This window comes from Monomorium pharaonis, chromosome 4 (assembly GCF_013373865.1).
Source record: "Monomorium pharaonis isolate MP-MQ-018 chromosome 4, ASM1337386v2, whole genome shotgun sequence".
Classification (NCBI taxonomy): Eukaryota; Metazoa; Arthropoda; class Insecta; order Hymenoptera; family Formicidae; genus Monomorium; species Monomorium pharaonis.
The window spans coordinates 23069939-23087040 of NC_050470.1; the positions used below are offsets into that span (position 1 = coordinate 23069939).

A 17102-nucleotide genomic window follows, 5' to 3' on the forward strand; every position below is an offset into this window, starting at 1 on the left:
TGTTCAGACTCACCTCCAAAGTACCCCACCTGCCGTCCTCCACCCTTACGAGCTCATAAGTGAAACCAATTTCTTCGGAAAACTTTTGCAGCAAATCGATGCAAAATCCGCTACAGCATTGATAAAAGCTCCCATTTTTCTGCGCCGATTGAATATCCATTCTGAAACATAAAATGAGAACTCGTAAACGACAGTATCTATATCAAATATGGAAGCATCACATGTATTATATATTTAAGCGTGTACAACTTCAAAAGGGAAATAAAGAGAATATGATAGAAAATAAAAAGTTGTTGAAGTCTCAAGATAAATTTTTTACATTATTATATACAACTAGCGTACATATAATTTATGGCAATATGTTAAAGAGAACATATTATTTTTTTTATTAAAAAAAATTAAATATATTATTTGTGCCAAGTTATTTATATCAAAAAATTAATAAAAATATCTAAATACAAAATAAAATTAAAACAATAATTTATATTTATAAAAATAATATATATTAACTTTGCTGCCCTTAACTTTTATTATATTATACATATATAATAGTAATAATAATAAAAATTTTTAAGTGGTGTACTCTTATGTAAAGAGTAGAGTAAAATGTATCAACAAAATTACATTTGCATTCTTAAAAAAGTTTTCCATTAATTAAACATCTTTGAAAACATCTAAAGTTTAATATTTTAAGGCAACATTTTGCTGCTTCTATCAGAAAATTTCTGTTACATTATTTACATGATAGGCGTAAATTCTTAAGTAATAAACTCTTATATAAAGTATAATGTGTTTAACAAAATTACAGTTGTTCTTAAAAAAGTTATCAACTAATAAGACACCTTTGGAAAGTTTTCCATTTAAACGCCTTGATTTCTCGCCTCAAGAATTTTTGTGGCAATCTTGGGTCACTCTTATCCCGTTATAAGCAAGGTGCAATTAAATTCACCGCAGCTGTGCCATTCGGGTCAGATGTCGTCGGAGTAAGAACTGACAGCCATTGTTAGCTGCCTTTTGAGAAAATCGCCCCTCGGAATGAAGCCCTTTCATGCATCTGACATATACAACTAACAAGATTCACTCTGAGAGTAACATTAAATTCTTTTGTGCATAAAGCATAAGTCATGATTAATGCTAAAAGACCAAGGGCGTACTGTTATGATAATAAATAAAGTTTAAATAATGTAAAAATTAAAAACAGAAGACAATAATATTAGAAATAAATAAATGATTTCTTAATTAAAAAAATGTTAAATATTTGAAGTAATAATTCTTCAACAAGTTCTTTTTCCTTAAAAATATTATTTCTCTAAATTTATCTATTTTTCTTCTAATTTTAAAAATTAAAAAAATAAAGAAAATAATATACTACTCTAATAATAATAAATTAAAATAATATCAATATAGTAGAAAAAAGGATAGAATAAAATTATGTATTATAAGGCTATAAAAATTTTTCACGTATTAAAAAATGGTTTGATGGAATGTAATACTGTAGTTGTAGTTATAATTACAACTTAAAATAATAATAATTTTTTCAATAAAGATACACCAGTTTGTATTTATTACCATTTTGTATTAAAGATAAAATAAACTATATCATTATTGAATTATATAGAACAGATTTCAAATAGTCAAGTATAATTTTTTCTCTATTATAAAATAAGATAATCAATCGTAAAGATTTGCATATAGAACTTTTGTGTGTTACAATTTTTCTCGGATTACAATTTTCTCGAATTGATTAATGTTATAGAAAGTTTATACAACGTTTACAAAGAATATTAAACATCAATCAGAATTGTTTCTTTTTCTGAGTATTATTTAAAAAAACAAATTATAGTTTAACACAAAAAATCCATACATTTTTCATTACAATATGAATTAGACATATTTTGATACAAATACGATTGATTCTTCAACAGTAAATTGCTTAAATTGGCGATAATAATTGTTCAAACAGTTGTAGCAATGTATTTTATTTGCGGCGAAATAAATGTGGCCGATTTCATTGAAGCGTTACTTCAAATTGTCGATTAAAAGTTTACCAACATCACTTTATAAACGCTGTGCTCTATTTAACATGATGGCTATTAGAAAAACAAACATTTTTTTCTTATTTTGTGACTACAAAACATCGGAGGTTAAATTTGTTTCAAAATAGTAAGACATTTAAACAACATGCATGTAATTTTATCAATGTAGAATTTGATACAATTTATTATATATAAGATTATATTAACCCTCAACATACACACATAAAAAAAAAAGATATAACATACACATAAGATGGGCAATATCCCAGCCACTTAAAACGGCTTTTGCGCTTAAAGCATTATATCTGAAAGTCTAGAAAAGTTTATGTTCTTTAAACAGTCTAAAACTACGCCTAATAGTTTTGTTTTGCAAAATATAAAATTTTGCTGAGGTATCGCACACTCCAGTATATATGTTAAAAGCTAAAATTTAAAAAAAGTTACATTTAAATTATGCTCGTAAAAAATTTTGTTTTGGCAAATTTAATTTAAAAAACTAACAATTATTTTTGTTTGTCAATTATTTTATTCTTCATAAAGTATTCATTGTGCCATATAATAATAATCAAATAATTGATCGATAATAAATGTTTTTTTAAATAGTACTATCAGAAAGAAATGTAAAAAAGAGAAATAAAATCTGAAAATGCTAGATGATAGATGTAAGTTTTCATAACGGTTTTTATTCGGCAAACTTTTGTATTGTTTACAGTGTCGATTACAGCATTTTCGTCGATGCGCTGACATATATGCGATGCACGAAAATATCGAATTCCAATACCAACACGTGAATAAAATTCAGTATTGTACGCGATTGCATCCTTTCTTTTGTATCATGTTTCCGATTTCGGAATGCATGCAACCATATATGTTTGTGTGCGTTTGCAATATTTTTACATAATTGAACCTCCCACAAAAAGAAATATTGCCCATATAAAGAAAGTATAATCATTACGTCAATCAGAATCCTGTCTGAAAGCTTTTACAGAATATACAGCAAGATATATATAAATTTTCGTTATAACATATGAAAATACATGCATAGCTGTACTTTAGCTATTACATATCAATCTTACTAAAGCTCGCGCCCCTTTTGCTTCAAGTGGAAATATTTGCAAGGGGAAAAAAGTATAAAAATGAAGCCGCACGGGCAGTAAAATAGATAAAAGCAAATATGTTCCTTGATGTGACAGGTCTCAATGAAAATATATGCCGGAATCGGCGGTGATAAAATCGAATACGCAGGTCAGCTTGACGACGATGCCCAGAAAAGTATCATAGCGCAGGCACCACTATAAAACGCCCCGCACTGACGTTTATTACCACCTTCTCCGCAGTAGCACGCGGCACGTAAAAGGTGCTCACAATTTCAAGGGAATACGCAGCCTGCTGCTGTCACTGTTGCCGACGAGAAAAATGTAGCGTCGCATTTAAAGCAAGAAGTTCACGCCCGTAATGCCTTTAACTTTTCAGTTTGAGTCGCGTAATGCGTCGGATAAGAAGCAGGAACTTTGATGTTACATTTCGGAGATGACATTTTCACGAAACTTTGCAACATTACTCGATATGACGGATATTATTGTCTTCTGTGACGATGTGTTATATGTAAAGAATCTCGTAAATTAATTTTACGTTATGCTGCATATATAACTTTAAATGTTAAAGATTTATTTTTGTTACATTTATAGTGTATTAAGTAAATATTATTAAGTATTATTAAGTAAATACTTCGTTTAAATTAAATTATCTTATTTTTTAATATATATTTCCAAATACTTGATTAAAAATTGCTTGCAGAAATTGACATTCTTTGACTAATGCGAAATATAACGTACATACTTATGTACGTAATAATGAATAGTTACACTCGTTAATAAATTGTCATTTTTTAAGACATTAAACCAATTCACTTTTATGATCTTAAATTCGACATAGTACACGAATTATTATTATAACAAGTGTTCTATATATTCAAAATTGCGCTGAAATAATGGTAGTTCCGCTACCATAAATTATTTCTGAGTTTCTAAAACCGCGATCAATAAAGCTGTTCGTGACAAACTTTCTCATTGTTTTGTTGTCGAACAGATGACGTCAACATATCTATTTTAAAAGACATGTGTGACCAGTAATTTATGAAGACGTTATATAATTCGTATATGTATGCTACGTAGATACATCTTATATTTTTTCACTATAATAACGTGAAGCTGCTCCTGCAGGAGATGAAAATGGGCTTCCTTTCTCTGAATTAAGATTCTTGGAAATTATGCAATATTACGGTAACTTTGAAATTTCGTATGAGCTATTACTACCGGCTTAATAACGTCTGTGAAATTAAACACTTGGACATCTTCATGTTTATTATCACAAGTAAATTTGCGCATTGCGGCATTCTTGACAAAATAATATAAGTGTTATATAATATTTCTATTAGTGATTTATTTTATTTTATCGTATGAGACTAAACAAATTGATAATTCGAATATATTAATTTAATATAATATTTTAGTTTTACTTTTTCATCAATTCTCTTTGCTTTGCGTCCCGATTATTTCAAATAGAATTGAAACTTTATTTTAAAATTGCTGTAAAAAGAATTATTTATTTCTTTTATACATCTGTATTAAAATTAAAAATATAATACAAAGGAGATATTCTTACATATTTCAGATATTTATAATATATACATACAAAAAACTCATATCTTTCTTTAAATACTTTTTAACTTGAATATTAATTTTGTAGAAAATAATTTATTGTATTTTGTGATAAAATTTATTTATATCGAAGAAAAATCACGTAAAAGAAAAATATTTCCCTGGATGTTTTTCCAAAGGTAATTATACTAACAAATTTTTGTAGTTTGTTCTTTATATCGTGGTTTAATTTGCATACACAATATCTTTTTACATTATTTTTATAATTATGTTTCTTCCATTATTGTGATCGTGCAAAAAATGAAACAATCAGCTCCAAACCATAAGCCAATTATGACAAAAAACTAAATTACCCAAAAATAAATATGTATCCTCAACTTGAACAAGTGATGCACAAGACTCTTCCTGCTAGTCGGCAATAATAGAGTGCACTCAAAGTCACGAACACATTTGTCTGACAGTAACGCGCGACTACTACTGCGAACGGGTAATATAGAGTGAAACTAGCATGTGCGTATTACATAAAACGATATTATTCATGATCTTCACTTGCATAATTTTAGTCAGCAGCTGAGTAATGTTCAACATTTTTACAGGTACATACGTATATAAAATGTGCTCTTTATCGGCTGTGTAATATAAAATTTCTTTTATTCCTCATGTAAAAAACTGACTGCATAGTGCTTTGCTCACATATATTCAGTGCGTTGATTGCCACGACTACGAATGCCACAAAAATGCACTTTAAATCTGCATCATGAATCGACCCAACGATAGTGATTTGTCACAACAGATAGTCCGTTATCGCAGATCCATTTCGCCGTATATCAGAGACATGAAAAATGAATGGCGAGCTCTTTGCGCACATATTGTGGACGCTTGACGCTTGACAAATAAATCGTTTTCGGAAGATTAAGTGGCTAGTATTACTACGATACGCCACGTTCCTGCGATTAACCTTTTTATCGAGATTCATTTCGGCTTCGGTAAAACATATTTTATACTTATTTGCTTGGAACATTTAGATTTTTTCCAACTGATTAACATTTATATTAATAAAAGTAATTAAGGTAAAAAATAATTTGATTTTATCCTGTTTCTCCGACAAAAGAAATATTCTCTCACACTGTTTTTATTTAATAAGATTACATGTGTCTTACATTCAACACATAATTCTTAACAATAAGAACACATAATAATACAAATGTTTTACATTGCATTTAAAACCATAAATTCTTCCTTAAAAGAAGTTCAATTGTTCTAAAAAGACAGATAATTAACTTTACTCTTCTTCGGACATATTTTCTCAGCAACCTTGCGTTAAAAATCTCATTGAATTACTCGGTGGTCTGTCAAGCGTGCTACTACCTTACGAAAAGTAGATTCTTTTCTCGTCCACGAAAGTAGAAGGTCGAACTACAAAGGGCAGTTGTGCTACAAAGAGAGGTCTTTACCTCCAAGAAGTATTATGTGGGAGTTTTGTTGAAGAGCTGCTTTTCGTATCGTCACAATAATGTTAGCATCCGATTCTTTTAGCGGGCATTGGTTCGTTTTTGGAGCACGTTTATATGGCGTTTTCGTTTTACGGATTAGCATAACATAAAAATTGTCAAAGATATCTGAAACGTTTCGTATTACTGTTTTTTTATATCACAGTGTACTTATCATTATCGCATTTCTGTATTATCGGGAAATGTTATTGGTCGCATTAGGAAGCCTTGGTTATAGTCTAACGAGATATTCGATATTCGTGTATATAGAGGCGTTAAAGAGTGAATAATTTTCGATAGAATAATGTACATGTGTGCACGCAGAGTGCAAATATTCCTGTAATATAATACATAAATGTACCGAGAATTTAATACTGATAATCAATTATTGGATTATTGCATAGTAGGAACTATATAGCATTGTTGCGTGCTACAATTCATACACATATATAGTTTATCAATAAAGTTGCATTAGTTACGTCATTAACATTCTCTTAAACAAAATAAACATTGTCCATAGTTCATTATCATTAGTTACAACAATTTTAAGTTCAACCTAAGCAATTCAATATCCTGTTATATTGAAGTTCAGATGAAACTTTATTTAATCCTCTTTTGTCTCTCGTATTTCATTCGTATAAACGTATGTTAAAAATTATTGTAAAAAGTATCGTGGACATAAATACAGAGATAGAGATTTAATATGCAGACTTAAATATGAAAAAAAGAAATAAAAAAAATTATATAAATGTTTCTACGTTCTATTTATCTATCACTATTAAGACTCTTTTCAAATTGGCCGCATTTGTGGAATTAATTTATATGTATTTATGATTCCCTTAATAAATGTTAAAATCAAGTTGGACATTTTAGAGTTAATCTAGTTTTGCACGAAAACACGCTAATGTAATTCCGCTCCTGGTTGCATTCCTAGCCGCATGAACAGCCTGCATTCCGTAAGAACTTGTTCGCGTTTATATTCCATCCTTTACTCAAGATAAGGGCTTGGCCTTTACCATTTGTAGGTGTCTCAGCTACTACCCTCGTAGAGAGAGGACATCTAAGTGATTTACATATTAATACAGAGAGATATGTTCTCTGCTTGCGGTATTGCCGAGGATTATAAGTGTACTTGAATATTTAGCGGGGAGTCTATTACGTGACTGTGATAGCTGCCATGTTAGAGAGCGACGATAAAAAATTAAACCAAGTACGAGAAAAATTGTGGCAGTGATAAAACTTAATTGAATTTTATCATCGTTTTCCAATTCTCGTAATAATTTATTCCACGCAGAAATAGAAAAAGTCGCGTTAATATATTTTTAATATGCAGACACGAGTAGAAAAAATTTTACTTTATATTATCATAATGAAACTTCGATGAATGCATTGAAATTTCAAGCAGGCACGTATTTCTTCGTCGAAAATAATCGCGACGAGGTAACATTTATTATCTCGTTCGTAATACTCGTTTAATTGGATGAGAATGTGATCTCCAGACCAAAGAAAAATTAAAAATGTAACATGAACAAATTGGTATTCGTGCCAACGGTATATCATCGGTGAAACGTTACGTTCGGTGTAATTTATTGCCAATTATTCTGCACTGTGCAATACCTCCGCAAGTTTCTTACAGCGCTAATATCAATTCGTTAAGCGAGAGTAACGCGCTGTTCTCCCAGGCTGCACACAATTAGCAATTAGGTAATTCGCTTCGTTCCCCCTGGCGACTGATGAAACGTAATTTTTATTTTTCATTGGCAGCAATTAGTTGTCGCTGTACATAAAAAAGATAATACAATATGCAAATTTCTTACTACCTAATGGTTTAACCTTTTTCAGCGTTCTCCTTATTTAGATATGCATTCCACGTGTACTTGTAACAAAATACGTTTTGCTACACGGAATTTAGTAGCTTAATTTATGATAATAAAATAAAAATATTATTTTAAAAAGAAGAAGACTTCGCGCATTCCTGTCTTGTTACATTATTCGAATTATGAATAATATACAAGTTGTTGCAATAAAGAAATCACATCTGGCAACAAACTAAAATACATAATTTAATTAATGTTCTAATATTACGTGTTATAAAATTATTTCGTAATTAATATTTGTTGAAATCTATTATAAAAATTGGCTACTTTTCAATTATTACATTTCATTCAATTTTTTACTGTTACTATAATATTCATCTTTACAAAGATACTCATATTTTCTTCAGTTTCAACATTTACTTCAAAATTGGAAAATAACATTCTCACGTCGACATTTTCCAAGCAATTGTATGAGGATTTGTTGTGGAATTTTCAATTATACCTCTCCCGAAATTCTCTTGCTGAGAGGAACCGTGTTAAGCGCTAATTCTCCTTCAGTGTTTGTCGAGGTAATAGCGCAATGTACTTTGCTAATGTAGTATATCTAATTAACTTAAGATTCGTTGTTTTCAATAATAAAATTATTCTAGTATAGCGTATTTAAATATAACATATTTAAAACATTTTCTTAAAAAGTAAATTTACAGAAAACTTTTTAAAAATATTTGATTTAGTATTAAATTATATTCAGTTTTAATAGAATTTAAAAAAATAAGACAAAGTTGATATTTACAATGCGCGAGGATTTACGTTGCAGAAGTTAAAAAGAATAAAATGTTATTTGCTCGTAATCACACTATTATAAGCCTTTATGCTATACTGCTATTGTATTGATTTCAGTTTTTTATTATGCTGGATGTCCATATTTTTCTCTTTCATTTTCAATATCAATTTAAATTAAAATTTTTTTAATTTATTACTTTATTCTTGGTCTAATGGAAGAATACAATGTCGAATTACATTTAATGTTGGGTTGCAAAGGATTAATATTCACGAAATTATCATAATGAATCAATTTGTAAGTCGTAAAGCGATGTATCACGAGACACACCAGTGTCTTCCGCCAAATGAACGCGCAACGCTTACAACCCACGTAAAATAATTATTCTTTTCGTTGAAAGTGTAAAAAACTTAGTAATTATTTTGTAATACAGAAGAAAGGTATAGGCTGTTAGAGCGGCATTCCTTTATTTCTCGGAAATATTACATTGTATAAATAGCGATAAAAACATAATCTTTTATTAGTATTAAACAATGCTTAGTTTCTGAAAAATAAGGAAATGCTGCTTTAAAAAGCCTACAACAGTCAGTGTTGGCGCGAGGCTTTTCTCTATCTACTTTGTTTCTTCCTCTACCGTAATTTCCTAACGCTTCGCATGAGTTGCATTTCTCTTGGGAGAAGGAGAAGAGTTTCAATTACTTCCATGCTGTTATTCTGGCAAATGCCTTTGGGAAACTTGTCGGCAAGTTATTTTCGAAGTGCGATTCGAATCGGACTCTTGGATCTGACGTGTACAAATACACGTTAAATCGTTGTCTTCCTTTCTCCGTTTTCATGCGTCACGATAACTCGTAATTTAATTTCGTATCTGGAGATACTTCATCTGGAATAATGGTTAAATAACTGAAAGAATATTATCTAGCGATGCAAACTAAATATATTCCGGAATTAAATGTTATGAAACAAAAGCAAATATGAACGTATTATTTAAAAAAATATTTGAGATAAAACTTTTTAAAAAAATTATGCTACGTTCAGAAATTATTCGCAGTATTGATTTTCAATTTAATTCTCATTCATAGCTAATAGCATATGAATATAACAAATTGTTGATTTAACAATTTCATTCTGAAAAGGGAGAAAAATATACTAAAATGTAGAGTGCCACTTGCCTCGCACTATTTTGAACGAAGTGCTTTATTGTTTTTACACGGGAATAGATTTTTTCGCAGACTCTCGAGTTTACACTGGAAACGACCGCTGCAACAGCTGTCGCGTGCACTATACTATATAGAGAATACGGGCTGGAAAGAGTTTTTAACGTATATTACGTGACCCGGTTTCGTGCAAATAAATACTGTTATATGCAGAGAACGTCTGCTAGAAACTGTAACCCCAAACGATATCGATGATACTCCAAATTGGATAACGACGTTCGAGAACACGCTCGATAAATTTTAACAATGCTGCTTGCGTTCAACGCAAAGGTCGATATGAACGATCTGATAAAAATAGTACTTGCATTTAACAAAGTCACCATCGTAATGATAACGATTACGCTTTCCTTTTATTTATGTTTATCCCTCCCTCCCTCCTCCGTTGTATAAACGCTTTATTTCAAATTCCGTGTGATATTCTCCTAGAGGTTAAATTTATAAGATTCATCAAAGGCGCATGGCAAAGCGCTTTCCAATGGATTCATTTACCGCATGATAAATGTTATTAAGCACCATAAATGTCAACTACTCGCCCTGAAACGCGAGTATTAGTCTAGTCTCGCCTGTCCAATGCTTTCAAAGGCCGGCCCTTTAATTTTGGATTGGATATGCACAAGGCTTCTTCCGACTTGGTGTAGAAGCGCGACACGTACTTTACTAGAACTCCCTTGTAAATGAAATAAGTGTGCCGTGTACCATGATGTTCAGGTTTAATATTCGGTCCTTGTTTAAAAGCAACACTAAGTCCGTAATGAGTCGATTTCTCGAAAATGTCACGAACTAGAGCACTCGTGCACTTGCAATATCAGTATATTACATTATAAATTATTAGTAAACGTTTATTATTAATGTTAATTAATTTTAGTTTTGCTTACTACTCAATAAGGTGAATTGGAGATAAAATAAACTCATGTAAGTAATCTGTAAAAATTTACATAATATTACTTTTGTATATTTTATTGCTATTGTATTATTTTGTATTATCTCATCAAAAGTAATTGTAATAGTTAAAACGTAGTGTTATTAGTTTCACAGGATATTATAATACATAAAGTAGTAATAATGCATTTATAGACAGACACTCTGTTTTTCGCAGTAGTCAATTTCCTTGTGGTCAGACACATTGTCAGCGTGATGCTTAATCTTTCTACTAATTAAATAATTTTAATACACAGATTTTAGTATGTAAAATGACTTTAAATAATGTATAAAGCGCTTGATACTTAAAAATAACAATATATGACCATAATAAGTAAAAATAATCTTTAACCAGACATATATCTTTCTTTAACTTTTAAAATGCTAAAAACACTTTATTATAAATGTATTTTGAGTAACATCATTAATCACATTTTAGAAATTAAATTCAGATAAAAAGATGATTGTTAATACGGATTACTTAGTTTTTCTCTAAATACAGATTACGTAATATATAGTATAATTTTTGAAAAAGTATTGAAAGTTGCATATAAAAGAATTAAAAAATAAAAACTTATTAATAATAAAATTGTATAATAAATAATGTAAATATATATAGTTTGAGATTAACAACGAAAAAGAACACACAAATATACTAATAATTATCCATTCAAAATCATAGATTTGTAAACATTTAAACATTTAAATATTGATACAAGGTTTTGGATATGTCTCTTTGACAAAAGAATCCCATTTTTCATACGTACCCAACCATATCGGAGTCCTTGGCCACTCTACAGTGAACACCGCGATCCACCAGGCATTTTCCGGTCACAGGATCGGGCGGTGCAAGATTGATGTAGGGCGGCTCCTCCAGAAAGGTTATTTTGAGGTAAAACTTCTCCGGCACGCCTTGCGGAGGAGTATGAGTATTCCCCGGCCAGACGATGTCCTTAATGTCCAGACCCTCTTTTTCCCAGGATTTCCAGACACCGATCTACCAACAGACGAAAGTAAATGTGATTATATATGTGTGTATGTGTGTGTGTATTTATATATATATATATAGCAGCTTTAAAAAATTATTCCTAAACATTATCAAGTTAATTTTATTGTTAGGAATTAAAATGTTCTTTTTAAAAATATTTTGATAAAAAATACAAATAAGTAACGCAACATACTGAGAATATTGCACGAAATTAATTTGCAATAAGTCAAACTTAAAAATTTTTAAAGGTTTCTACTGCAGCTCTCTTTTGTTCTTGTAGTTTCACTTGAGGGTTATCTTTTTCTCTTTCTTCTTATTCATAATATATAACTTTTGACGAGAATATTTTCCGGCTTCCCTTTGAAAATATTCTTATTAGAGTTTTTTAATGTTACTCGACTTAACCATTTAAATAATTTAAAAAATATCTTTTCTAAAGTCGTAATCAGCTTTTTAATAAATCTTTATAATATTCTATGAACGTTTTATTTAAAGTGCATAAAGTGATGAAACTTTAGCATTACTGCTTCAAATTTCGTATCGCCAGCGTTTTATACTTGATTGCGTGCAAAATTGTTTTTAGAAAGTGTCGGCGATGAAAGTATAACGTAAAATGGAAGTAAAATTACGAAGTTCTTCTCTCCGAATTGCTTCGTGACGAATCTGGCACGAAAGAAGGTTTAGTTGCGCACAAATATAAATTGGTCGTGTACTTCAACTTGCTGCTTCCCACGCGTATCGTTTCTCACTATCAGGCACGCAATTTACTTCCTATTCAGACGAAACTGTATTCGATAATGGAGCGCCATTAGTCAACGTCGATGAAAATTTTATAATACATCCATCATTGCTGTTATCGTCTCAGAAATTTTAACATTAATAATAATTGGTTCGATCGGTAGAAACTTTGTCACTTTGCTTACTACCGTGAAAAAAAATTAGAGCAAAATATGAGAATAGAAACTTAATTATATACTGAAAGTAATTCTTTGACGTCAAATAGAAATACAATTAGTATTGGATAGTATCTGATAAGTTTAATAAGTTTAAATAAATGTTACAAACTTTGTATATAACGATTCGAAAATAACAATTTTAAAAGTTTGTTTTAAAAGATACAAAATTTATTTCATAATTTACATGTTAACTTCATTAATTTCGTATTTCTTCCTACAATACGAACGTTGTAGCTTTGCTTTGAGCCATTCGGTAACAGATGGGCTTCTGAAATGTAGAAATAACGGATGTAATTAACGTCGGCAATTAAAACCATTTGCACATACGCCATTGCCACATGTTGAAACTTATGGCCGACCTGGGTCATGTAGGTAAAAATACGTGCTCACCGTGTCAAAAAGACACGTGGATGGCATTGAAAAGTGCACTTACGCCCGCTTTTCTGCATCCCTAGTATTCCATTCGTAAAAGCTTTTTCATCAAAAAATAAAATCTATTAATTTTTAATAATTGTAAAATTTCTACGGTATCGTTTCAATGATATTCACAAACGAAATATAATGGATATAAAAAATTTTGGTGATCTATTTTATCGTCATTCAATTCTGCATTCTCTTGATTGTATTGTTAAACAAAGTTAAGAAGTTTCAAAAAGTTTTTCTTTTAATACGCATATAAATTATCAGAAAAATATAAATTCCCGTAAAATATTACGTAATTTCTACAATGTTATTTAGGTAAAAATTTAATATTAAAATAAAGTTTAAAAATAAATTTCAGTCAATAACATCATAATCGTAATTTTTCTAATTAATAAAAGAAGTCTTTCATCTGATAAAGTATTTGATAAAGAGATAAAATACTTCTATAATAAGTCAATGACACACACACACACACACACACACACACACACACACACACACACACACACACACACACACACACACACACACACACACACACACACACACACACACACACACACACACACACACACGCACGCACGCACGCACGCACGCACGCACGCACGCACGCACACAAATACATATACGTATTTATATATACATATATATATGTATAAATTGATTTCTGGTTATTAAAAAAATGTTTGAGTCACAAAAAATGGTTTTATATCCTAATAAAAAAAGAAAATTAGAAAAGCTCGTGAAATTATCTGTTAATTCATGGATTCTACAAAGCAATATAAATTTCTGCTCTCGTTATATGTTATTGAAAATCGATTTATTTTAAAATATTCAAAATAATCTCAGAGTAAATTCAGAGTATCATTATAAAAAATCGACAAAAACAAAATTATAACGTAAAATATACGAATAATTAATCATAATGCATAATTTTTTTGCAAAAAATTATAAAATACTGTTTAATTTTGAACTATTTCTAAAGATATAAAAAAATTTATTTTTTTCATAATTTCTGAAAAAATTACTACATTTATAGAAATGTTCACATATCTAATGCTTTTACTTAAAATATCTACAAATTTATTTCACAAACACATTTTTTATAAACTTTTCACAATATCTGCATTACTAGAATGTAATTTTCTTAAAAATAGTTATTATATTCAGTTTGGGGTTCAAACAGACGGTATCTATTTCTATCACACTTCATTGATTATTCATTGACTCTCGTGCGTTTAATCGAGTGCATTCGATCGCGAATTGAGTTATTTCACACATTCCAAAACGCTTCATTCAAAGAGGTAATTTTATGATGATGTGAACAAGGAATCTCAAACTAGGACAGTATATTTGCATCGTCAACATAACGTTCGTTCTGTACATTTCCGTTGTTTCATTGCATGCATTGTGCGCTGTTGTCAGCGGCTATTGTTTCTGCTGGCCCGCCAAAATTTATTGGACAGTCGTGTACTACAACGAAGAAAGTAAATGATCTTCTTGTAAAATACATAGCAACTTTCAGCTGCGAGGGGCCAATAAAATGAAATTGCATCGCTCCGGTGCGAGTGTTGCTCAACTTCTGAATATGTAAAGCTCTCGCTGCGAGTGAGACACCTACATATTAGAAACCGATACTGCACAGGGGAGTAAGTTACACCGCGAGCATGTTACCATGAAAATGCATATGCACGCCCGTGTATGGCACTACGAACGTACAACTTTCGTGCAAAGAAACAAAAAAAAAAAAAAAAAATCGGAACGCGCGACCATTCAATCAATGTCCGCCGTTCTCTCGAGAAAGGCCGGAGATCATCCAGGAGATTTATGCGTTCGTAATTAAAAGCTCCGAGATCCGAGAAACGAGGTGCATTCGGAGCTTTTCGCTCGCAAATTCATCGACCGTGTGAATTAATATGCACGCAGACGCCGTATGTCCCGTTATGGAAAATCCTTCGTTTATGTCGGAATTACGACAGGCGCGTATGTATTTATGTGCCAACCCGTTTATGAGATCCGAGAGAGATCAAGGAAAACAATGTCGAATGGGACATTCGACAAACAAGATCGCGTTTTGAGAAAATACAAGGGATAATCGTAAATTTCGGCATATGCAGATGCAGTAAGCTGTGTAAGAGAATCATCACATCTGACAAAGAGATATATCATCATTATTACGTATCGTTCAATTTAGAACTTTATTCAACATATAAAAATAATAATTAATAATTGAGATGATTAATACTAATTAATTTTAACAATAACTTTAATCAGTCAAATTTATTTCCGAGATTTAAATATAAATGAACTACTTCCGATCGCATCTTCATTTCTTTTTCGCGTAATCCAATTCTGCAATCACCAAAATTGTATTTCCATTTTAACTCAGGGCAATAATTAACAACGAGATAAATAATACGTATTTCCTTCTGGGTTTGTTCGTTACTCAGCTTAATTTAAATCGCGGATATAACGTAGGTCAGTAAACCGCATGGAAGACTCGGAAATTAAACTTTTGCTGAGAAATATCTCGCGAAACATCACGTGCAATGGCGCCAGCTACAAAGCGTCGGTGATGAATTAATGACTACATTAACATGCTATGAATTAATGAACAGATTACAAGTTCATTACACGAGTCGAGATTATATCGAGTTAACTATACCACGTGATACGTCGTAACGCGTTCTTTGAACGTGAATATTCTCTGTCATGTTTCTCTAGTCAAGGCAATTACAGATGCGCTTTTGACATGGCATTAACGTGATGTACCGTAAAATCTTATGGTATCTCCTAATTATCGTGTTCTCGTTACAGTACCCTAACTATAAGTTCCACTTCCTGTTTAGTTCGTGACACGTTAGTAGTTACATCTTGTTAACCAGTTTGCCGCACCGTGATGAAAATCGAACTTTCCACAATAATCACAGCAGTTACAGTTATGAAACTATGCAGGCTGACATTGTGGGAATGTGATAATTATCTAAACTTAATTGTTCTTCCGTATGTTAAGCATATTTGTTAAACCTGTATTTAAACTTTACGAAGAATTTATTAATTTGAGATAGTTCAACTCACAGGGAGTGGAGTATTACATATAAGCAATATATCGTACAATTTCAGTTAGTTTAAACAACTAATCGAAGAGAGTACTATATATACATATATATAATTATCAAATTAGAATTAAAAAACTATTTAAGAAAAAATTTTGCGTGTTATACTAAAATTTAAGAATCCATCAGAATAACTTACAGAAATGGTTTCAAAGACATTTATAAAAGCTTTATGTGAAATATGTCTGTATATGCTCTTGAAATTTTAAGAATGCTAATTAGACATTATTCAAAGAAACATTATTTTGCACTTACGCAATAGCCCTTCCATTTATTATCGGAAAGTATGTCAGCGTGACTTTTGATCGTCATGCTTTCTTACCTTCCTAAATTACATTATTCCGGAATACTAGTACATTTAAAAATTCAACAATGCGTGACGCAAAAACTCCCGGAGAATTTGTTATGCTAAAAGTACTGGCGATCTTGGAAAAGGTTAATTGGCCCGTCAGGATTTCGACCGCGACATAAAGTTCCCACAATAGCTGTCCCTTCGATAAGCTTGGTCAGGTCAGGGGAAAACGGGGATTACGGCTATACATTGTCCACGTTTTACCGGGGCCGTTTGCAACGATACATCCCGCAGTATTTAGAATGATTCCATCCCGTTAAATCCGCCACGTTCCTCTAATCTGCAAAACTTCCGACTTAAATTTCCGCCTGAAAACATCTTCCTCAGAGAGATAGACGATTTTTAACT

At 31.0% G+C, this 17102-nt stretch overlaps 1 protein-coding gene across 6 annotated transcripts in view; it reads right to left on the reverse strand.

Moving 5' to 3' along the window:
* LOC105837285 (glutamate receptor ionotropic, NMDA 2B) overlaps nucleotides 1–17102 on the reverse strand; it is a 192370-nt gene that overhangs the window by 10881 nt on the left and 164387 nt on the right. For all 6 annotated transcript variants that reach the window (XM_036285951.1, XM_036285949.1, XM_036285950.1 and 3 more), the window contains 2 exons: nucleotides 11687–11916; nucleotides 14–161 (listed from right to left, as the gene is read on the reverse strand). In XM_036285951.1, the coding sequence (XP_036141844.1) occupies nucleotides 14–161; nucleotides 11687–11916 (378 nt within the window). The remainder of the gene's footprint in view (nucleotides 1–13; nucleotides 162–11686; nucleotides 11917–17102) is intronic.